This window comes from Vipera ursinii (assembly GCF_947247035.1).
Source record: "Vipera ursinii genome assembly, chromosome: 6".
In the NCBI taxonomy this organism is placed as follows: Eukaryota; Metazoa; Chordata; class Lepidosauria; order Squamata; family Viperidae; genus Vipera; species Vipera ursinii.
The window spans coordinates 22,657,694-22,682,911 of record NC_139515.1 but is presented as its reverse complement, the minus strand read 5'-3'; the positions used below and the strand labels follow the sequence as shown (position 1 = coordinate 22,682,911).

Below are 25,218 nucleotides of genomic sequence, written 5' to 3'. Positions count from 1 at the left end.
TATGTTTCTGCCTAGAACAACATTTGTGCAGACAAAGGAAATTCAGATGGAAGCACTGTTTACTTAATGTATTATTTTCATATAGATATATGGGTATGTAAAGAAACACAAAAATATATCAAGATCAGGGAAAAACTGAAAAGAGGAAAAATACCTATAGAAAGAGATTTTTTTTTAAAAAATGAAAAAGTTATTTCTTTACTGAATTTACATAGCCTTCCATCAAAATCTTGTGATTCTGAGTGATGCACAATGCATGCAAAAAATCCAAGAAATAATAAAATATTACAATATAGTCAAACTCCCTGAAAACTATAATTCAATCAAGCCAAACATATTGGGTTCTACTAACTAGATGACCTCAATGATTGAAAAAAGCCTTGTCTTCAAAGCTTTTAAGAATGCTAAGTCTGCATCTTGAAGAATGCTATTCCATAAAGCTGATGCTGCAACTTTGTGGGTCCCATTAGGTGGCATTGTTTCCGAGAAGGGATCTTCTATACCCACCTTGTCAAATCTGGTGGGAAGGGCAGGTATAATTGGGGATTGGGGATCACATAAATCATCTGGTCTTGTGGGGTTTTATAGTCACCACTACCACCTTGAATTGTACCCATAAACCTACTGGAGCCAGTGTAGTCCATGAAACAGAGGTGTCACATGAGTATATTATGGTTTCCTCAAATTGCCTTAATATTATGAACCAGTTAGGGCTTCCGAATGCTCTTTATGGGCAGCTTGGGAGCCCAACTGGAAAGTGGCTAAGGCATGAGTAATTGGGAATAGAATTTCCCATTCTAAGAAGCACAATTGAAGAACAGAATGATGGTATGTGGAAGTCCTTCATCCTGCCAGTTGCTCACCAAGTAGGACCTCCAAATTGTGCAGTGACTATCTGAGAGAGTAAAGTTCCATTCTGAGTCAAAAAGGAAATATCCACATACAGTATCTGGAGAGTTTTAAAACCAAGTTATCTCATCTTATTAATGTTGAGTCAAAGCCTGTTTTTCCCCATCCAGACCACTAGAACCTCCTGGCAGTGGGAGAGAACTCTAGCTAGAAGCAGGACAGAAATTTAGAGCTGAATATCATCAGTCTACTGATCATACTTAACTCCATAATAGATTGCCTCACTCAATGGTTACATGTAGATGTTAAATAAAAGAGGGAGAGATTAGGATACCAATTGTGACTGGAACCAGATCTGGAGGAACAAGGAGAACCACCATAAAATACTGCCTGACACATTCAAGGGCCTGAACTGGTCCAGAAGAACACCATGACTGATAATATGTCTGAGAGATCTAGCCATGCCAGGACAGAAGTACTACCTTATTCCTGTGCCTGTCAAAGGTAATCCACAAACACAATCAATGCATTTTTGGTATTATCATCCAGGGTGAAACCTGAGTGAAAAAGCTCTAGATAATTCATGTTTCTCCAGGATCTTTAAAGGCATAAGCCTCCCACCCCTTCCACAACTTTCTCCAAAAAGTGAGGAGAAGAGAAGGTTGGAGACCTGATGAAATTTCTCCAGGTGCTTGCATCTACCAAATGTGTCTTAAGGAGAGTTAAGACCACGTCTTTTTTCAAAGCAGATGAAACCATCCCCTTCCCCAGAGAAGCATTTACTACTGCATGGGTCCTGCCATGCCGTATTTTGGGAGACCTTGAAAGACAGGTGAGACATGGATCTAAACACAGGAAGCATAATTCATAATTCATCATTCATCAATGAACAACCCTGTCCATTTCTTCGGGAATAATAGCTTAAGTTCCCTCTAGAGCAGGGGTGTCAAACTGGTGGCCTGCAGGCCAGAAGCATCATGCACAGGCCATGCCCACATCGGCTTATACGTCACATGATGCAATTGAGCCTGGGAGAAGTGGATGCCTGAGTGAACTATTCAAACAGGTCCTTCTTCCCTGTGGTGAGGAGCAAGTACAGAAAACTGCAAGGCCAATAGAGAGTAATTCTTTCACGACAAGGGACTGAAGGTAATATCCATCAATAACAGGTCATGTTACCACTCCCTTGAGACAAAAAAATAGATCTACAGGTAGCCTGGACTACCAAATACCTTGTTTAGAGACCATTCAAAATTACAATATACTGCAAAAGTGGATTTATGATTGGGACTCAAAACTGCAGCCATTGTAGCATCCCCAGTTACATGATTGCAATTCAGGCACTTTGCATCTGGCCCACATTTACATTGATAGAAACTGTGGTCATGTGATAACCATTTGCAACCCCCACAGCCAGCTTCCAACAAACAAAGTCAGTGGAAAACAGGCAGTAAGTCACAAATTGCGGTCATGTGATGTTGCACTTAACCACAGGTAGTTTACTTAACAATTGCAGTGGAACAGATTTTATTAAGTGTGTGTGGGGGTGGTGGTGGTGGTCATGTGATGTTTCACTTATCCACTATACTGCTTAATGATGAATTGCCAGTCCCAATTGTGGTTATTAAGTGAAGACAACCTCCAGTTTTAGACTGCTGCCATGAACTGCTGATCTGTAAAATCAAGACCAGAGAAAGCAGAATTGAAGTCTCTCAGGATCATAAGGCTAGAGAACTCTATTGTCACCTCAGCCATAATATGCAGCAGGAAGGCTGCCACAATAAGAGTTGCAAATCCACTTGACCCCTAAAGCACAATTTCTCAAGTACCATCTCACCTCCAGTTATCTGTACAATCATCTTCTTGGAAGTCAGCAAAATCTCACAAATAGCAATAGTCATTCCACCACCCCTGCCCCAGAATCATGGCCCATGCCATACCCCAAGCCCATTGTTCAGCCAGATTTTGGTAATTCAGAACAGGCTGGCTTTCTCATCCACAGTTAAATCACAAAGACAAGCTTTGTTACATACCAACATTACATTAGGCAACAACAAACAAAGACAAGGCAAAGAAAGACATTGATGTTTTGAAGACCAGGCACTGGTGGTGGGTGAAATGCAGAATCATTTCAATCACCCGCTATATCTTTTCATGCATTTCCCTGATCCATACTCTCCCTCCGTCAAGCTAAAGACCATCCAAAAAGACCAACACATTCGTCTAAATAGCCAAGTGGTCTGAAGCTTCACTCAACATCTTGGATGCAGCCTGGTATCTGCCTATCCTTTCCCCAACATTGACATCCATTCACAAAAACCTCTCTCCTCCTTCCCATTTTCTGCTGTTACCTGGACTGGCTGCAAGGAAGAAAAGCACATTGTCATTAAACAGGAAAGGTGGAAAAACTGGTGTTGGACTGATGATCCAAAGTTAAATTACACAGTTAAAAAGATATATCCTGTTGTGTACATAGTTATGGGAGTGGTTTCCCTTCGGCGGGAAACCTTTGTGCAATCATTGGCTGTTACTACCCGGCGGGAGATTCTGAGCCGGGGATTGGTTATGTTTGAATGGAACCTAGTATTTAAGGTAGGGTTCAACAGCTGCTAGCCAGTTGACCTATGTGAGTTCTAATAAATGTTCCTTGTTTGACATCGCTGTCTCCGCTCGTCATTCCGGACTTAACAGTGGCGACGAAGGTGGGATCTGACGACAGAACAGCAAAAGAACCGCGGAAAGCCGACAGAGTGAAAAGTGGGAAATTTGAACCACAGTCAACCGAGCAGCAAGCGAACTGAACCAACAGAATGGCGCAAGTCGGTTCCCTGAAGGAGTTTGACCCTAACTACCCTGAAGACTGGAAAGAATATGTCGGACAAGTCGAGGGGTACATGCTGGTCAACGGGATCACGGAGGACAGGAAGAAGGCGGCGGCGCTACTAACCATCAGCGGCACTCCGGTTTACCGGGTGGCCGTCGGCCTGTGCCAACCCCTGCCGGTCTCCAGCGTATCGTACGCCGACCTGTTGGCTAAGCTGAGGGTCCATTTCACCCCTAAACGGTCAGAACTGTTCTGGCGGAGGATATTTGAAAAGCGGAACCAACGGCCGGGCGAATCAATACAACAATTTGTGGCGGCAGTCCAAGAAGCAGCCCTGCGCTGTAAATATGACAACCTTGAGATTCGCATCAGAGACCGAGTGGTTTTGGGCCTGCGAGATGAACACTTGCAAAACCGAATCATCTCTAAGCCCACAGGCAACCTCCAAGAAGTCTTAGACGAGCTACTCACGTACGAGTCTACAGGCAGACGCGACCCCCCCTACAACAGCATGGCAGCCTCAGCCGAAATAAACCTGGAGAGCCCTGTGGATGGTGGGGAGGTGGACTACCAGTGGGAAGCCGAGATTGCCGAAGTAGCCAGAAGATTCGGGAAGATGGCGCCGAGACCACAATGAGCCGAAGGCCCAGACCAGAACAGAAGACAACAACCTCCAGCGCTACAATGACCCCAGAGGGACAACCCAGCCAGACCTCGCGACCCAGAGACCCGGTGCGGAAGCTGCGGCGGGAATCACCAACGATTGACGTGCCGATTCCGAAACGCCAAATGCCGAGGGTGTGGGAAAACGGGCCACATCCAGGCCATCTGCCAAAGCCGACCGCACGACAACCGCCTCCACGAGCTCGACGCTTGGGCCTCAGGTGAGGTAACCCCCGAACGGAGTGGCGGAGAGACCCATAGGCCTAAGGCACGCACTTCCAACCCAGGGGCTGGGGTGGGGGTCAACCACATGGGACTCCCTAGACAAAAACGCACCCCTAGAATCAACCACATTTTGAGGCCTAAATTAAGAATTGAAGTCCAACTGCAAGGTGTCCCTTGCAAGATGGAAGTGGACTCTGGGGCCTCAGTATCTATAATTTTGAGGGACACCCTTAAATACATAGAAACCAGAAGCGGCCAGAAAATTCCCCTTAAAACCACCAAATTACAATTAGCCGACTTCCAGAAATCACCCATAGAACTAGTGGGAGAGGCTACCATTAAAGTTAAATATAAAGGGTTTAGTGGAGTATTAACTATTTTAGTCACTGAGGGCCAGAGAACTAGCCTTGTAGGCCTTAATTGGTTCTCGGCCCTAGGCACCTGGGTGGGGGGAATTAACACCATTCAGAATAAAACCCTAAAATCCGTCTGCGATAACTTCGCAGACGTATTCGACGGGTCGTTAGGGAGGTACAAGGGACCCCCCATTAACTTTAATTTAGAACCCGAGGTCAGGCCCATTAGACTTAAGGCCCGGAGGGTGCCTTTTGCCCTTAAACAGAAAATCGAGGCCGAACTAGATAAGCTAGTAGGCCAGGGCGTTTTAGAACCTGTAGAAGGGGGCCTGTGGGAGACACCGATCGTCACACCCCTGAAACCAAACGGGGATGTGAGGATCTGTGCCAAGTATAAGGCCACCCTGAACCTCGCCATGAAAAAGCATGCTTACCCGGTCCTGACGGTGAAGCAGATCCTCGCGACGATCCAGGATGGCGCCATTTTCGCCAAGCTCGATTTGGCGCAGGCGTATTTGCAACTTACTGTGTCTAAGGAAGCCGCCGAGGCTCAAACGATAGTTACCCACAAGGGGGCGTTCCGCGTTCACAGACTTCAGTTCGGGATAGCTGCAGCTCCAGGCATCTTCCAGGAGGTGATGGAGAGAACCTTGAAGGGCATCCCAGGTGTATGCCCTTACTTTGATGATGTCCTCATCGCTGGAAAATCTGAGGACATCCTAGCTGAGAGGCTAGAACAGGTACTGGGGAAGTTCAGGGAGGCAGGATTGAAATTAAAAAAGGATAAGTGCTGCATAGGGGTAAAATCAACAGAATTCTTGGGGTTTAGAATTGATGCCCTAGGCATCCACCCTACAGAAGGGAAAATTAGAGCGATAAAATTAGCTCCAGAACCCAAGAACAAGGCGGAATTACAAGCTTTCCTTGGCTTAATAAATTTTTATCCCACATTCCTGCCTCACAAAGCAGCTATTGCTGAACCCCTCCATAGACTTTTAGATAGGAAGACCCCCTGGCAGTGGCACCAAAAACACAGGACTAGTTTCCAAACTTTAAAGGACATATTGTCCAGCAATTCTACAGTCACTCATTTTATAGAAAACAAACCTACATTTTTAGCTTGTGATGCTTCCCCTTATGGAGTGGGAGCAGTTATAAGCCACATGGATGAGCAGGGTCAACAGAGGCCTATAGCATATTATTCCAGGACCTTAACAAAGGCGGAACGGAATTATGCACAGATTGACAGGGAAGCATTGGCCATAGTGGCAGGCGTAAAAAAGTTCCACGATTATTTGTACGGGAGGGACTTTACCATTTACACTGACCACAAACCCCTGCTAGGACTATTTACTACAGATAGACAGACACCTCAAATAATGTCACCCAGAATGCTAAGATGGTCAATTTTCCTTTCTGCTTACACATTCTCAATCAAACACAGGCCGGGCAAGGAGATGGGGCACGCTGATGCCCTCAGCAGGTTACCTCTAGAGGATACAGGTACAGACCCAGCACCTGTGGGACAAATCATGTCCCTACAAGAACTCTCTGAGTGCCCCCTAACTGCCAGGGACATTGCAGTAGCTACCAGAAAAGACCCCATACTCAGCAGAATAGCAGCATGGGTACAAGGTGGGTGGCCTAGCAAAAGCCCCGACCCTAAGTTCACACCGTTTGTTAGAAGGAAGGACGAATTATCATCACATGTTGGATGTCTGTTGTGGGACAACAGGGTTGTTATACCAGAGAGGCATAGAAACACAGTGATTGGGGAATTACACGATGGGCACCCAGGAATTGTGCGTATGAAAGCACTAGCTAGAAGCCATGTATGGTGGCCTGGGTTAGACACAGCCATAGAGGACAAAGTAGCGGGCTGCTACCAGTGTCAGCGATCTCGACCAGAACAAGCACACACAACGGTATACAAATGGGAAGAGGCCAGGAACCCGTGGTCTAGGATCCATATTGACTTCGCCGGCCCATTCCAGGGCCTCACATTCCTTGTAGTAGTGGATAGCTACTCCCGGTGGTTGGAGGTCATGCCTGTTAAGTCCATGACGTCAGCCAAAACCATACAGGTCTTAAGGGGACTCTTTGCCACTCATGGGTTACCTGACGTAATTGTTTCAGACAATGGGCCACAATTCACGTCTAATGAATTTCAGGACTTCCTCAAGGCCAACTGGATTAGGCATGTGACTTCAGCACCCTTCCACCCCTCCTCTAATGGCTTGGCAGAACGGAACGTCAGAACAACTAAGGACGCCCTCAGACGAATAATCCATGGCGACTGGCATCAGAGACTGGCTCAGTTCCTGCTGGCACAACACACCACACCGTGTGTGGCCACAGGAAAGAGTCCTGCTGAAATGAGGTGGGGCCGGCGATTGATAACGAAATTGGACAGATTACACCCAGACAGACTACCTGCTGAACACGACCCGGTTACACCAACCAGGTCTCTGAACATTGGGGACATGGTGTGGGCCAGGAATTATGGACAGGGGGACAAATGGGCACAAGGGGTCGTTATCGATAAAACTGGTCCCTTATCTTATTTAATTGAGGGGGAAGGGAATCAGCTGATTAGGAGACACATCGATCAGTTAAGGAAAAGGGTCCCTGAAGGTGTACAAGCCAACAAAGAGAGGGAAAATACCACAACTGACTCTGCACCTTCCCCAGCCAGGGGTAACAAAGTACCAGGGGGGAAAGGGAGGAGAATACATTTCAGGGCAATTGAAGCAAACCCCCAGAATTGCAACGCTAGGATAGAAACAGCGCCCCCTGACAGCCCGCCAGGGTCACCCAGCCAATCCAATGTCTCCCAACAACAGCAATCACAACAACAGCTCAATAAGGAAACACCACCAGGGCCGTCCACACACACAACAGGGTCAGAGGAGGTAGTCACCGGCGGAACTGAAGGAATCCCAGCAGCTAGTATGGCCAGCCGATATCCAGTCAGGCAACATAAACCCCCTAGCTACCTGAAGGATTATGTCAAATAATAAATTTCATCCAGGGGGGAAGGGGTGTTGTGTACATAGTTATGGGAGTGGTTTCCCTTCGGCGGGAAACCTTTGTGCAATCATTGGCTGTTACTTCCCGGTGGGAGATTCTGAGCCGGGGATTGGTTATGTTTGAATGGAACCTAGTATTAAAGGTAGGGTTCAATGGCTGCTAGCCAGTTGACCTATGTGAGTTCTAATAAACGTTCCTTGTTTGACATCGCTGTCTCCGCTCGTCATTCCGGACTTAACATATCCTAAGACTTTTATATCAGCTCTCTCCAACTTTGTGATCTCTTGGTTTCTGGAGTACAGAGATCGCATCAGCTAGGATGGTTATACAATACCTTAAAATATTTCCACTGAGCTTGAAAATTCAACACCCTGGAAGATGAGACTCCATACACACTACATTCACCTTAAGCAACTGTCAGGGTTACTTGAACACACAACTAATCCTTGAAGTAAAGGAAAAAAAGAAAGAAAAGAATCAAGAAGATTTCCCAACTGTATCACTTCAATCGTCTGAGTATTCATTCACTGTACATATTCTGACTCATTATTAAAGATTAGGATTGGAATCAATGACTCATTCCACTGAAATTATGGTTAAAATGAAAAGCTGCTACTGTGGTATACATAGACTATCGATGACTTCTTAGCATCAACATGGAATTCTAGTTGAACTGCATTTGTGAAAGCAGTGTACTTAAAGCTGCAAAGTGGCAGAAGAGAACCAACCATAGTAATTCAGGCTGAGTTCATTAGTACCACTGACAAAGAAATCAACCACAGTTTCCCAAGGCTCCTGAATTAGATTCAGATCACTTTTCTCCAGGTACTACAGGTGGTTGTTCTTTATTTATTATTTATTTATTTATTAAATTTTTATACCGCCCTTCTCCCGAAGGACTCAGGGCGGTGTACAGGGCAATAAATATCAAAATGTAAATACAAAAGTTAAAAAAGAGTTAAAAAGAATTAAATAATTATGCCCAATATAATACAATAATAAAAGTGTGTTAAAACTAAATCCAACCCCAAACCCATCAGACCAGGCCAGTTTGTTCAAATAAATAAGTTTTTAAATCGCGCCGGAAGGAGCGAAGGTTGGGGGCCATCCGGAGCTCAACCGGCAAGCGGTTCCACAGGTCTGGCGCGCCCACAGAGAACGCCTTCCCCCTGGGGGCCACCAATCAACATTCTCTGATCAGAGGCACCCTGAGGAGGCCCACTCTGTGGGAGCGCACTGGACGGAGGGAAGTTGATGCCGGCAGCAGGTGCTGCCATAGGTAATCCAGACCCATGCCATGTAGGGCTTTGTAGGTCATAACCAGCACCTTGAATCTCACCCGGAGGGCAACTGGCAGCCAATGCAGCTCGCGGAGCAGAGGTGTAACATGGGAGTATCGGGAGACCCCCAACACAACTCGCGCGGCTGCATTCTGCACCAGTTGAAGCCTCCGGGTGGTCCTCAAGGGCAGCCCCATGTAGAGAGCGTTGCAGTAGTCCAAACAAGAGGTCACAAGTGCATGAGTGACTGTACGCAAGGCATCCTGGTCAAGATAGGGCCGCAACTGGCGCAGCAGGTGAACCTGGGTGAAGGCCCCCCTAGTCACAGCTCCTATATGATCTTCTAAGGAGAGCTGTGAATCTAGAAGGACCCCCAAGTTGCGAGCCCTATCTACGGGGGGTAATAGCTCACCCCCCATAGAAAGAGATGGAATATTCTGAATATCCTGAGATGCCGGCACGTACAGCCACTCAGTCTTGTCAGGGTTGAGTCGAAGCCTGTTCCTCCCCATCCAGACCCGAACCGCCTCCAGGCAACGGGACATCACATCGAGGGCATCACTGGGGTGGTTTGGGGTTGAAATAAAAAGCTGGGTATCATCAGCGTACTGATGATAACCAACTCCAAAACCACGAATGATCTCACCCAGAGGCTTCATGTAGATGTTGAACAGGAGAGGCAAGAGGACCGATCCCTGAGGAACTCCACAAACAAGGGGCCTCAAGGTCGACCTCTGCCCTCCTGCCAACACCAACTGCGAACGCCCCAGAAGGTAGGAAGAGAACCACTGAAGAACTGTGCCTCCCACTCCCAACCCCCTGAGGCGCCGCAGCAGGATACCATGGTCGATGGTATCGAAAGCCGCTGAGAGGTCTAATAGGACTAGGACAGAGGAACAACCCCTGTCCCGAGCCTGCCAGAGATCATTCACCAGTGCGACCAATGCCGTCTCCGTGCTGTACCCGGGCCTGAAGCCCGATTGGTACGGGTCTAGATAATCAGCTTCCTCCAAGAACAGAGGGAGCTGATGCGCCACCACACTCTCAACAACCTTCGCAAGACAGCGAAGGTTGGAGACCGGATGAAAGTTATTTAATACAGCTGGGTCCAGGACAGGCTTCTTGAGGAGGGGTCTCACCACCCCCTCCTTCAAGGCAGCAGGAAAACTACCCTCCCTCAGAGAAGCAGTTATCACTGCCTGGAGCCAGCCTCGTGTCCCATCCCGGGCTGCATAAACCAGCCAGGAGGGGCACGGGTCCAACAAACATGTGGTGGAGCTTAGCTTCCCCATGATCCTGTCCACATCTTCAGGAGTCACAGGATCAAACTCCTCCCAGATAATATCGACAAGACTGCCCTCGTCCTCATTGTCAGACTCTCCCCAGTCGGAGTCCAAACCGGTCTGAATCCGAGCGATTTTGTCTGACAGATATTGACTAAACTCCTCGGCACGACCCTGCAAGGGCTCCTCCCTCACCTCCTGATTAAGGAGGGAGCGAGTTACCCTAAACAGGGCGGCCGGGCGATTATCTGCGGATGCGATGAGGGCAGCAAAGTGATTAGACCTTGCCGTCCTCATCGCCACGAGATAAGATCTCGTGAAAGACCCTAGCCACAACCGGTCGGACTCAGATCGGCTGGATCTCCAACAGCTCTCTAGGCCCCATCTCCGACGCTTCATCTTCCGGAGCTCCATGGAAAACCATGGTGCCCATTGGGATCTGCACCGGGTCAAGGGCCGCATGGGTACAACCCGGTCAAGTGCCTCCATGGCTGCCTTTTCCCAGGTTTCCACTAGGGCATCGGCCAAGCTGTGAGCAAAGGAGGCAGGTGGGGACCCAAGCGTCGCCTGGAACCGCTCCGGATCCATTAAGAGCCTAGGGCGGAACCATCTCGTTGGTTCAACCACCCCACGACAGGGAGTGGCAAAACGGAAGACCAACCGCAGGAGGTAATGATTGGTCCATGACAGGGGTAGAACAATTGGAGAACCCCCACCTAGATCATGTAACCACCGTCCAGATAGGAAAACCAAATCGAGTGTGTGACCCCCCCCCCATGAGTTGGACCCTGAATAACTTGCATCAGGTCCATAGCTGTCATGGAAGCCATGAACTCCCGAGCTAACTCAGATGATCCCCCCAGGGATGGTAGATTAAAGTCACCCAAAACCATAAGTTTGGGGAACTCAATCACCAACCCTGAGAGGATGTCGAGAAGCTCGGGCAGGGCTGCTGCTGTGCAACTAGGCGAAAGGTACACTAGCAGCAAGCCCAACTGAGCTCTAGGGCCACATCTCAGGAGGAGGGACTCACACCCGACTATTTGGACAATGGTGGCCTCCCGCAGACATAAGGTCTCCCTCACAACTACCGCCACTCCTCCACCCCTACCCTGAGCTCGAGGCTGGTGCAGCACCCGGAAACCTGATGGACAAAGATCAACCAGAGGGACACCGCCCTCTGGGCCCAACCAGGTCTCCGTGATGCAAGCCAGGTCCGCATGCTCCCCCTCGATCAAATCACGTATAAGGGGAGCCTTATTAGCTACGGACCTGGCATTAAGATACACGAGCCTGAGCTCAGGTGGCTGCTCATCCCCGCTCCCGGAACCATAGGCTGAAACCAGGTGGTCGGAGCGCATCACCACTCGGAGACAGCGGGGACGCACTCCCAGATATTGATACAGCCCCCTGTTCATATGCCTGCTGCCATTCCCAACCGCCGTGGGAATAGACAAACCCACACCCCGCTCCGGGGTCCCGGAGACATCCAACCCAAGCCTCGTCACGACGTGATCAATCCCAGGCCTGTTCTGAGTAACGGTTGGTGGAACCCCCCCGGTCTCCAACCAAACCTTTTGAGAACCCTCCCCCCTCCCTATCCCCACAAAAAATTGAGCTAAAAAGTGCACCAGGGGCCTCTTATTAAATTTGTGACGGAGGCTCCTGTCCTTGCCCAACCATCTCTCAGGGTCCGAATAATTGGGCCCGTCATCAAGAGGATAGGTTAAAATAAAGGCGGGTCACGCCCAGGAAGGGGGGGGCACCCCTGAGCGCAAATAAGTCCGTGCTTGAATAAGATAAAACCATTTTTCGGGTAGATCCAGCCAGGCAGTCCCATAGTCACTCCAAAAGATGTAAAATAAAAGGTCAACAATGTCCAGTCCACCAGCTCCCTGCCACTTGAGCTGGCCAGGTGACTTCCAAGACAGATCGGGCATCTCCCTCTCACAGAGGGCCCAAACCTATCCAGAAGCGGACAGGATACCAGCCTGAATAGAGCATACCTTCCTAGATCTCTCACCTCTAGGGAGATAGGAGATGGTAAAGGGTGGTATAGTTGATGGTATAGCTGAGCCACCCTCTCACAGCGGCTCAGCTCCAAGACCTTCTGAGTCCGATGGGTCCGGTGGGTTCGTGGGGGGAAGTTAAGACTTAAATACAAGCAACTACCCATCATTTTTTGTTGTTGTTCTATCTGTTTCTTACTTTCTCATTCCCAATCCCTCCCTGAATCTAACCATTCCATTATTATTTCCACAACTGATCTTGAACCAAAACCCAAAGAAAACATATATTAGGTACCATATGCGACACACATATGTAGCTCATACCTGCAACTCCTCTACTTGTTTTTGATTTTTCTAGCTTGACTAGCTGAGTTATCCTCTGGCCTTCTACCCAACAACTTTAATTAGAGTGTTAACTCACTTCATTAATATAGTGATAGGATTTTGTGTGCTTATATATGTTTATATGTTTATCACATATAACTAAGTCTTCCAAAGGTCACGTTAATAAGCCTGCCTGCCTGTATGAATACTCCAGGGGGAAAAAAAGGTTTCCCATCACACTTTTCCTGGTAATACAATATAAATTCCATTTTAAAATATTTCCAGGTTTAAAAAGTTGATTTACTGGCAGAAAACAGTAAGAGGAAATTAGTGTTAGATATGCTTTATGTATATGCTTCCTCCAGTTAACAAAGTAGGCAATAGAGATGTGAAAAATTATGTTTAATATTTGGAACAGAAATTAAAGTTATGTTCAAAAGACAGATCAATGGTTTGAATCTGTGATACCCATCTCCATATAAATGCTTCAAAAACAACAGATCACAGCTTTTACAGGTAATGCAGAACATTATTGATTTAAGGTAAATAACCTATAGAGCCACCACAAATAACCAGAAGCTTGCTGGCTCAGTAGGATTCAGGGAAAGGGAGAAGCTGCAGAAAGGCCTTATATACCATGTCATCATTCCTTATCATCCTTCTGGAGACCTAACACATTAGTGAGGTCTTTCAAGGTAACACAACTTGGACTATGACCTGAACAATGGGGACTGGTAGGTGATGAAACATGTGTCAGGACACCAAAACTATGAATCCCCACAAAATGTTGGGATTCAAATACATGAGGGGCAGATTTGCATAGAGACAAATAGTTACTGGAAAGTTCCTTGAGCTTCCTGAATATTTTATGAAATGCTCCGTGGTAACCTTCTCCTCAAAGGAATTTGCCCTAATCAAGCCTCCTGGGTATGTGTTGCTGTTGAGATGTGATTCTAGGGGAATAAAACAGGGAGCTAAGGACATACAAACCTGACACTAAAATATTGCTCACATAAGCAGGATTGCTGTGTGCAATTTTGAAAGATATTTTTCAACATAGGAGAACATACATGAAGTGCCTCTCCTCAAATCACTGAAGTAGCCATGTTTTTTTCCAGGCTGTGAAGACAAAAATGTATAAGACTGCAGACAGATGTAGCTGCTTTTAATGAATAGAGATGATTCATATATGTGCCTTATATTGTACCTCACAGTCAATTGGTATCTATCTTTATATTTAACCCAACCCTTAATGGCAGCTCACAAGTTACTTTCTCTTTTTCAAGAGCACCATTCACCTTTCTTCCGAGCAATTTGAAATGTTAAACACATTTTTAGCATGAGCCTAGGCTACTTTCTTTCCAGAAAATCATAGCAGAAAATAATCTCTCGGGTGCCTTAAATAAGACTTGGTGAGCAATGCACATCTCAGAGTTTATTAAATAACGCTTTGTTTGTATGAATTAGGATCTTTGAGAATGTGGCTGTTCAAACATTAAAATTAACAATCCAGGTAGTTTGAATTTTAAAGTAGCAAAAAATGCAAACTGATTTGTTTGTTTATTTAGTATATGGCACATTGTACATGGACCAGAAAAATATATTAACATATATAGGGTGTAAAGCTAGTTTGCCTCCTTGTGGTGCACCTTGGATAGAGTGACAGAGTGAGTTAAATGAACTGGCAACTACTGGCAGCCAGATTACTCTGGTTCTCAAAATATATGACAACAGAGGCAAAAATATATACTGATAGATAAAACAGTAACATTATCCAAAAAGGGATTTGAGAGTTATAAACTTATTTTGATTTATTTTGCATCTGATTACTGGAAGTCCTCGACTTACAGCTACAATTGAGCCCAAAATGTCTGTTGCAAGGCAAGATAGTTGTTAAATGAGTTTTGCCCCACTTTAGACTTTTCTTCTACAGCTGTTAAGTGAATCAATGCAGTTGTTAAGATAGCAACATGGTTGTTAAATACATCTGGCTTCCCTATTCACTTTGCTTGTCAGAAGGTCACAGAAAGTGATCACCTGACCCCAGGATACTGCAACCACCCTAAATATGTTTGGCCAGTTGCCAAACATATGAATTTTGGTCACATGACCTTGAGGATGCTGCAACAATCATAAAAAATGTTCATAAGTCACTTTTTCCAGTGCCATTGTAACTTCAAACAGTCCCTAAATGAATGGTTGTAAGTTGAGAACTACCCATATAAGACTAGATTAGCTCTCCTGTTGTATTGCAATAGTGGACATTAGTCCTCCTCATAATTCCTATATTTAGTATAACTAAATTAACTGCTATATATTGTAGTTATATCATCACGATCAAAGGACATGTTAGAATTTCATAGACTTTCCTATGCATTATCTTCAAATATTTAAAATCACACTGTCAATTAGCTGATGAAAGAGAGACAAATATATCTAATGAGTTCAGTGATTTGGAGAGAACTGAACCAAAGATTTCCTACAGTAAATTCTTGATCGCTGTTGAAAATTGCTACCAACTTTTTGTGTAATATAAAAATCTTTTAGGTATATCAAAATAGCATCAAACTGAAATAAAATAGATTAATGAATCTGCATATGTAGATGTGGAAAGGAACAATATTAAAATTCATAAAGGTTTGCAACTGAATGTATGTAGGTTTGCTTTTTTTTTTTTTTTTACAAATTATGATATTCCTGCATGGATTTGTCACCAAGTAGACAGATGTGCATCAAAGTGTGAAGTTTATAATCACTCCATATGGTCCAGTAGGAAGGCATAATTATTACAAGATAACACGTGATCCAAATAGCAACTTTGTTCATTAAATATTTGTTATGATAACATTTAACATTAGCATTTTAAAGCTTGACCTTTAGTCAAATGTAATATTCTATACAGTAGCATCTCTCACTAAAATTATGGCATAGTTTCTAAATTTTTTATTTGTTTTTAAATCTACTTCATAAACATAAAAATCCTTCAAAATCAAGAAAATGAACTGTCCACTGCTCAACAAAATTTCATGGATACATTAACTGTTAACATTGTATAAATCTACACAATATATTGCTACCTGAATCTACTGAATGCATTTGTGGCAAATTAAAAAAACCCCTCAGCTTTCTGATAAACTATTATTTAGGTACTAGGGACAAGGTCAATAAACAGAAGAGAATAATGAGCTATAGAGAATCCACCCAATTGAAGGTTTTCTTTAGGCACCTATGAAAAAGGAAAACTTGCCCAAATACCTACTGTATACAATCATGTGAAATGAGAGTAGTTTCATTTCTCAATGTGTAACAGCTCCAAAACACCAAATATAACCCATTATTTTGTATTTTTTGTATAAAAATTACTGAAGCAAATTATTTTGCATAATTTTTGTTAAAATAATAGCTCAGTGGAAATAAATGTTCATGAATTATACCAAAACTAATGTTTTTTTTAGAAAAAGTTTGATAAAGATTAAAGAGAGTTGCTTGGAACTTTATTAATTTTATTAAAGATGAAAAATGGGCATAGTGTATGCGTAAAAGATTGCAGGTTTCAAAGCACCTCTCCCAAAGATCTCTGGAATATATTGTACATTCTAACTTTAACTTCTATCTTGGCATAGCAGTTTGGTAGTTACTACTGCCACCCTCTTGCTTTGAGTAGGGTGCCTCCCTGGTATCACCTCCCCAAACTCCAAGGAGCTTCCACAATGTGTGTTATTTTTCTGCTAAATAAAAAAGAAAGACACAAATAATATAAAGCACATTGTATACTGTCATCTCTTGAGTGTGTTACATTTCAACATGTGGCTAGGTAAATCAGCACCTTGTTCCTGTAGCTTTTTGGAAGCTAGACCAATCTTATAAGAAACAAAGAAAAACAAAGTTAAAAAATAAAATCAAAAACAACCACCTTTTTTGTTTTAAGCACTAACAGCAAAGTATTTAATGGCAAAGGAGATTAAAAATGCAGAATTGTACATTTGTTTATTTGGTGATAAATCCACTCAGGCATAATTTCTAAAAACAATGTGACAAACAGATCTCATATAGAAAAATATGAAGGAAGGGCTCTGGGCAGACTGCAAAATGGAGCTAGCCTGCTTCTAATTTAAAAGCAAAACTGATAAACAAAAGGTTTCAAATTGCTTCCCTATACAATTTCTATTTAGATACTTGGGAAGGTTTAATATATAACAAGGTTGTCCTTTGTGTTGCTGGCATTACATAAATAACAAATATTAGCAATTCAGTAAATTACAGGAATTGAGTTTATATTTTGAAATGTGTTGCAATCCTGAAATCTAGAAAAATAATTGATCAGGACAATTGAAACTTACTTTAGTGTTTTGAATAACATTCTTAATATTATTCAGCTTTATGAACACTTTGGCTGTTGACTTTATTAATGTATAAGTATATTAAAACATATTAATATAAATTATATATGTACACGTATACATCCATATGCTTCTGGGCTAGATTAAGGATACCTGATGCCCTAAGCACAGCTCAACAATGTGCTCCTGTATGGAAGCAAAATATGAAACAGGAACAAATGTGATATCCAACAAGACTTCAAACCCAACTTTTAAATTTTAGTTACCATGCCAAAAAAAGTTTTTGTAACAGAGCAGAGCAAGGTCAAATATCATAGATAAGGGCAATTACAGAATATTTGACTAAAGTTGAGTGTGACTTGGAAAGAGTTTCAGGTCTTGATAGGTGGGGGGGAAAAACTGTGGTGCCCCCCTTCTCTTGGTGCCCTGAGCACATACTTGTATTGCTTAGTGGCTAATCCAGGACTGATGTGCATCTTTGTAGAATTCTGTCAATCCATAAGAAGAAACATAATGACACACAGACATATATCTAGAAATTCTTCACAGATTCACAATGTGGAGACTGAAACTTGTGCAAGAGAACAAAATGCAACCGACAACAGTCCACATTTGAAAGATTGAAACATTAAAAACGTTAGAGAAATATCTAGTAGGATTTTCACCTCTTCATTTCCTAATGAGCTTTTTGATAATGAGAGGTTAACTTAACAGTCACTCTGGGCTCTATTATGACTAATTTGACTCCACTTCATTCTCCCTGTTAATTATTAACACTAGCCTTTTTATTCTCCAGAGAGCAGAATTTCAGATTTTTCCTTTTTCCTTAGATTTTTATGAGCTTCTTTTTTTAAAAGAGATGAAAATATCCAGCAATAAATTTGAACAACTTTATTTATTAGCCATTAAAAGAAGACACATGACATCAATACCCTAAGCATGAAATCTCCTTTGTGATTTAACGTGTTCACTCTATGAAAGGGCTGGTAATTATGGACTCCAACTCATCTTCAAATAAACAGCTTTGGGGAAAAGTAATTTGTGACTTAGAAGCAGGAACTGTCCTGATTTTTCTACAGCTGAAGCAACTACACTTGCATTAAAAAAGAAACAAGAAAGTTAGCCCTATAATTACTGGTATTTCAAGTTCCAGCAGCAGCACTTTGTAACACAGGTCATAACTGCTTCATTACGAACATACATTTTCTGTCATTTTAATAAATACATTCTCCCCTTAGAAATGGTTTTCTCATTATTATTTAAAGTAATTCCATATTTAACTGACATGAGGGGAGAAAAAGTTTAAATTCAAGACTTTACATTATTGTCTACTTTTTTAAAAAAATAAAATAGATCCCTTTTTAATGTTTCTGTTTGATAGTATTACTTGTTGGTCTGAGTGAGAAACTAAGTAATATTGACTTAAGATGGCAAAGCAGCTGTGATATGAAAGAACAGGAAGACTATGGAATATAAAGGTTTACAGTTTCTGAATTGGCATTGATGATACAGTAGGTGAAGTAATCCCATTCAGTTACTGTAGGGTTCAATAATAATGTTTTTTTCTAGCTGGAGGGAACTAGGAAGAATGGCAGTGGGTGTAAGACCAATAGGAAATGCTAGCAAAGAATTTGGAATATTTAGGGGGAATGGAGACCAAGCCTTCACAACACACACATACACATGCTTCACACACACACACACACATACACACACACACATGGGTATTTTTAGGTGTATCCTGGGTGTGTACGGCTATATAAAAAAATTCACAAAATGGCAGATGTAGCATTGTGATCTATGCTTTAGTAAGATTGACACATGTACAGTACAAAAAGGCCAAAGCTTAGACTGCAAAGTTGCACCCAATCTTGCAGCTATCTCTTTAATAGCTGCTACATTTATTAAATAATTAAAAATATACTCCTTCCCCCCCCCCCACCATACCAACCCTGTCCCCATTTGTGCTTTCAAGCTGAGCAATTTCTACAATGATTCATGGTTCTAAGGATATGATTGTATGACCAAATGCAAATTTTTCTGCTAGAATATTTCTCATTACCAAACTATGTAAACCATATTATAATTTAAGCTATGATATGTAGAGTGTCCTTTGCTACATATGTAGCCAATTCCCCTCTTCTTTTTGTGCTTGCAGTGGATGCTGAAAACCCTAGTTAAGCAGACTCTCCCATTTCACCTTTTGGGAAATGATGGTTGTCAGATTCCGAATGTAAACATCATAAATCATCATGTAACCATAATTATAAATGTGGGTTGTTCTGAGCTTGGAAACATAGTTTTGTAACAGAAAAGACTAGCAGAGAGCATTCATGAACATTTACTAGCAGTCAGAAGACACGATGAAAACTCCTTAATTTCACAATACATGGACAGACTTAACAATAATTTCAACTAGGAAAATGTGAACATCCTAGAGCAAACCAAGTCCAAAAATGCTAGAGAATTTCTGGAAGCCTGACAAATTGGCCATCAACAGGCACATAAACATAAACAACATCTACATACCATTCAAAGATGATAATCAACAAGCCAAAAAGGAAACGAAAAGACCAAAACACCTCATCACAAGCAACCAACACCCAGTTTAGCACAGATTAACACCAAGATTAACATTAGACTAACAATCAAGAAGCAAGGAATACCTCAATAAAAGAACTGCCAAACTAGCTAACTTTAAACAACCCAACCAAGGAACCATCTAGATCAGAGATCCCCAATCTTTTGGGCACCTGGGACTGGTTCCGTGAAGGGAGGTTTTCCACACACCAGAGGGCATATGGTTTTGTGTATTGCCTGCATCTTGTGGATGGGGCTTTGCTTCTTTGTGTGGCCTGGTTGCTGGTTTGCCACAGCCCAGTACTGGTCCACAGACTGGAGGTTGGGGACCCCTGATCTAGACCACTCCCATCAACACTGACAGGGCAAGCCATTAGAATATAAAACAAGAGCAAACTCCACTTCCTCCCAGCACTGACGATGTTACTTAGTTTTGGTAATGAAATGTCTGCAAGAAAAAACCAAGCTCAGAGATCATTTCATAACTTTATAGTTTAAGTATCGTGGGAAACACTGGTTTATTAGAGCCTTCTAAGTTTAAAGGACTTCTCACTATAAAAAAAATCTGCTTCTCATAAAAAAAATCATGTACAGGTGAGTTTTTTTTTGTACAAGTGTTTAAATTGTAAACTCATTTAAACTAAAGTCATTGTCAGCTGTAACCACAGATTCTTGCTTGCAGTCAGTAAGAAACAAACTGTTGCATATATGATGCATTATACAGTATCTGGATCCATGTAAACATTTAGAAATATATTTGAGAAGCTACAAAAATAAACGAGAGAGAAACAAAGCTCAAAACCTTTTTATGAAACAACAAGAAAGTCTCTTTATACTTCTTTGGACTGTTCAATGTTAAATGTCTAGAGGAAAAGTAGTTCTAATTGTAGTTTAAATCCTCTTTTGTGGAGATAAAATGTGAGCAAGGATCTCTACTGAATTTCTTGGGATTACAAGAAATTTGCTAAAGCCAATCTGTTTCCCTGTCTACAAAGAAGCCATGTGCTACCTGTAATGCAACAGCAAAAGAATTTCAACCTTCATCTAAAATCTGTTAATATTTGCTTTGTATGTTTATTCTGAAATAAATCCCACTGAACACAGCGGGATTTACTTCCCTGCATCATTAACAAACCTAGAAAATCCCAAGGTTAAATAAATGAAGCTAAAGATTCTAAGTTACCCTCAACTTTTTTAAATCTTAAAAAGATTTTAAAATTGAAAGTAACTGTAGCTATAGCAATAACCAGGGCTTTTTTTCTCATTGAACGCTCAGAACAGAGCTCCGGCACCTTTTTTGGATGGAACCTTGTAGTGTTGGCAAGGTGGGTTGTATAACATGTGTGAGTTCCGGCATCTTTTTCTTTTACAAAAAAGCACTGGCAATAACCAAATACCAAACTTACAGTCATTTCTCAGGAAGTTATTGAGTAACTGGAAAAGAGGAAAGCTATCCCAGCTATCCTGTGGTTGTGTCTCCAGCGCAGAATCCATGTCAACAGTAAAAAGTGACCAAAACTTCTCCCCATGTTCAGCTAACAGATCTGGCCACCATGCAAAGGCCTGCATCATCAATTAAAAAAAAAAGATATGATGAAGCAAGGCATAAAAATGGTACATCTATGAAATTATGGAATGTGGCATATATTTTTAAAAGCAATTGAAATTCTTCATTAAGTAAAGTTGAATTTTGCATCCAATGTAATTTTCATGTGTATACAGCATTTCAGTGAGAGTATTATGTTTGATTAAAGAATTTGACTGACACATAAACTAGGGACCTGATTATTATACCCTGATAATCTGATAATCTGGTTTTTTCATGTTACTGTAGATGTAGTTATAAATATGAGAGCCAATGTAAGAGATATGACGTCCTATGAGAAAAAGGATGGACTCTATTTTCAAAATTTCAGATGTAAAAAGGACATTCACCATCTAGCATATGAAGTAAACATTTCTCTTTAAAATTGCAAGCCTAAAAGTGTTTCTTAATATATCAGACATACAATTGGATAGTTACATTAACAACTAATACTATCTAAATGCTATGATTGAAGAAAACAGCTCAATGTTTTTTTTAACAATTTAATATTAAATTGGGTTTTTAAATTCCTGCATACATGAATCAACTTTATATAAATTTGTACTTGCTTTTGTAAAAAACTCTATGGTACCTCTGTTAAACTGAAATACATAAAAATCTTCAAGTGGGAAACACCCCACCCCCCAAGCATAAAGATATCTTCAGTACTTTTTATGTTCTGATAGGGGGTTCTTTGTATGAAAAGAATAACTGCGTATAAAAGGATAATCATGTTGACTGCTAATCCTGAGATTGAGATTGAGACCAGTTTTTACAATAATTTAATCAATGTCTAGTTCTTTCAAAAGAAATGGAAAGAACAACTTATTGTAATTAGTAATTATAACCCTGTGAAACTCAGAGATCAGAATTTCCTTCCAGCTAGCAAAGATAAAATAATATTAAAATGGAAATAAGTTGAAAAAGGTAATGCATGGCAGATTCCAATAAATCACATTCAATAGCAAAAGTAGAAATTTCCGTGAGTCTCTTGATCATACCCTGCTCTACTGGTGCCTGGGAATAAAGTCATGAAGAAAGATTAATATCACAGAGAGCATGGTTCTGTCAAGAATAATATAAAACAACATGAAAAATGAATTCAATTACTGATTAATCACACAGATTCCAAGTGGAAGAAGAAAAAAATACTGTATGAGTTGAAAGTCTTATTTGTTATATTACATGACTATTATTTCTAATTTACAGTATACAATAAAGCAACATATATTTCCTGTACTACTGAATTATAACATTTCAATATTCAGCAATGGCTCAGTTAGTAATGTTCTGTCCAAGACTGAACTGCATAGGCTTTTATCTTCTTTTTCTATGCTGTCCTCAAAGAACTTGCAATAGGACTAATATTTCAGAGTAAAAGGGCTTGTCAGATAATTTTTGGATGTTTTTGTCCATATTGTTGAGTAGATGAATGAATTGCAGCCATATTAGAAGATGCCAGCAAAACATTGGTATTCTGTATGAGCCAGAGGATACCTATTTGGCTGACATTGACCTGGAAAAGTTCTCTATTTGTCACATGTATTTTATAGTCTCGAATCTATAACTTTATGAGTTAGATGAAAATTATTCCACTTTTACTTGTTCAAAGCTGGTAGAAGAAACTCTTTAAGTTAAATCTGTCTGATATCTACTTTTAATCAGCTATCTGTTGGACCAGGTATAATTTTAAAAAGATAAAAAAATAATACAGATGAAATAATGAATGCCACAAGTAAATAAAGTGAATGCCATCAGAGAAAATAATTGATGCCATACATTCAAAATGGTTTAACAATGCATGGAATCAGGACCAAAATGTCAGTTTTGATTGGGATGAATAACATACCTCTTTTCCCTGGGGTAATCCATAATTTTGGAAATGTGGAACAGGAGAGAAAAAAAAGTTAAAAATGTGTTGAACTTAGCAAGATGGACATCCTTTGTCTCCATTTTTGTATCATTATACAATTTTTAGATATATGCTACTCTCAAGTATATAATGTTTGAACTGAGGCACAATAGCCTTGGTGGAGCAGTGGGCTAATGCCTCCTTAAGTAACACCAGCTGCCTGCAATTAGTGCAGGTTCAAGTCGCACCAGGCTCAAGGTTGACTCAGCCTTCCATCCTTCCGAGGTAGGTAAAATGAAGACCCAGATTGTTGGGGGCAATAAGCTGACTTTGTAAAAATGCCGCTTGGGGTGTGTGTGAAAGCCCTAATAAGCAGGCATATACATAGAACGAAGGCTATTGCTAAGCACATTGATCTGTGCTTCTTAGATTGTAAGCCACCCTGAGTATTCGGAGAAGGGCGGGATATAAATGGGATATATATATATACCGTATATACTTGAGTATAAGCCGAATTTTTCAGCCCACTTTTCGGGCTGAAAAACCCCACTTCGGCTTATACTCCAGTCAACAAAAAAAAAAGAACTGTCCCTTCGTTCGGAACAGGCTGCTGAGAGAAGGGAGTGGCAGAGCCTTGCAGAGCTGGCGGCAGTCCAGCGTTGTTTCTCCCCCTCGTGCGTGCGTGTGTGTGTCAGACCCACGGGAATGGCTGGTAGGGAAGCGGCATTCCGGCATTCCCCCCCTTCCTGTGTGTTGAGCCCACGGGGCTTGACACACAGAGAAACGCAAATGCCGGACTGCCGCCACCTTCACTAGCCATTCCTGCGGGTCTGACACACACACACACACACACACACACACACACACGCACGAGGGGGAGCACGAGGGGGAGAAACAACGCTGGACTGCCGCCACCTCTGCCAGCCCTGCAAGCCTCTGCCGCCCCGGCGTTGGTGGTCGAGCTCTTCGGAGCCGGCAGAGAATCTCCCGCAGGAGGAGGTCGCGGCTTTCTCTCTTGCTTCGGACTGCAAGGATTTAAACTCCAGGAACAAATCCCGATGGAAGTTTTTTTAAAAAAAATACTCCTCCAGGTCGGACAGGGGACCGAGGCTGAGGTCTAGGGGTAGTGGGGGGGGGCTCGCGGACATAGATGGGCTCAAGTGGAAGCCAAGCAGCCCTCCCGAATCTGGGCTTCTGGACGGAGCAGCCGATGGTGCGTTTCAAAAAGCAGAAAAGTTGGATTTTGAACATTTCAGAGGCCATGGGTCAAGCAGGCTACGCTTCCCCGGGCGCTGCAATGGCACCCGTTTTCCCCGGCGAGTTTTCCCTACCTGGCCCCTGCAGAATCGCGGCGGCGCCCCTGGAGAAGCCTACCCCGAGGCTGCGGCCGATTTTTCCTTCTCCAGGCCTCTGCCGCCCGTTTCTGTCTGACACACACACACACACGCACGCACGAGGGGGAGAAACAACGCTCTGGGCGGCAGAGGCCTGGAGAAGGAAAAATCAGATTACCCCTTCCACACGTAAAACTTCCAGTTTAATTACAAAGGAAGAAGAGAGAAACTTAGATCAACAGCTCACCTTCATTTCCTCTAGGTTGCAAGGGGAAAAATAAAAATCAAAGATCCTTGGAAGTAATGGTTGGAAAAGTTTGCAAGTCTTTGGGAAAGTTCAAGAAGTGAAAGGAATACCCTCCTCTTGAAAGACCAGATAAGGCAGACAGGGAGATGAAGAGTTCAACCGAGTTTCCTCTTTTGTTCAGGCATCTGCACCCGCTGCTTTTAAACTCGCCGGGCGCTGCAACGGCACCCGTTTTCCTTCTCCAGGACTCTGCCGCCCAGAGCGTTGTTTCTCCCCCTCGTGCGTGCATGGGATGAGGCGAGAAACCAACAGCCTGCGTCCGTCTCTTTTTATGTATATTTCTGTATATATCTTATCTCGGGATCTAGACCTTTCGAAGGAGAAGGGGCGGCTGGAGTTCGTGAGTTGCTGTGGGACCCAAGGGTTGGGGGAAGAGA

At 42.7% G+C, this 25,218-nt stretch overlaps 1 protein-coding gene across 4 annotated transcripts in view; it reads right to left on the bottom strand.

Moving 5' to 3' along the window:
* The window catches only part of CADPS2 (calcium dependent secretion activator 2), a 409,931-nt gene that overhangs the window by 99,565 nt on the left and 285,148 nt on the right, over positions 1-25,218 (bottom strand). For all 4 annotated transcript variants that reach the window (XM_083366018.1, XM_083366019.1, XM_083366020.1 and 1 more), the window contains exon 18: positions 21,170-21,326. In XM_083366018.1, the coding sequence (XP_083222144.1) occupies positions 21,170-21,326 (157 nt within the window). The remainder of the gene's footprint in view (positions 1-21,169; positions 21,327-25,218) is intronic.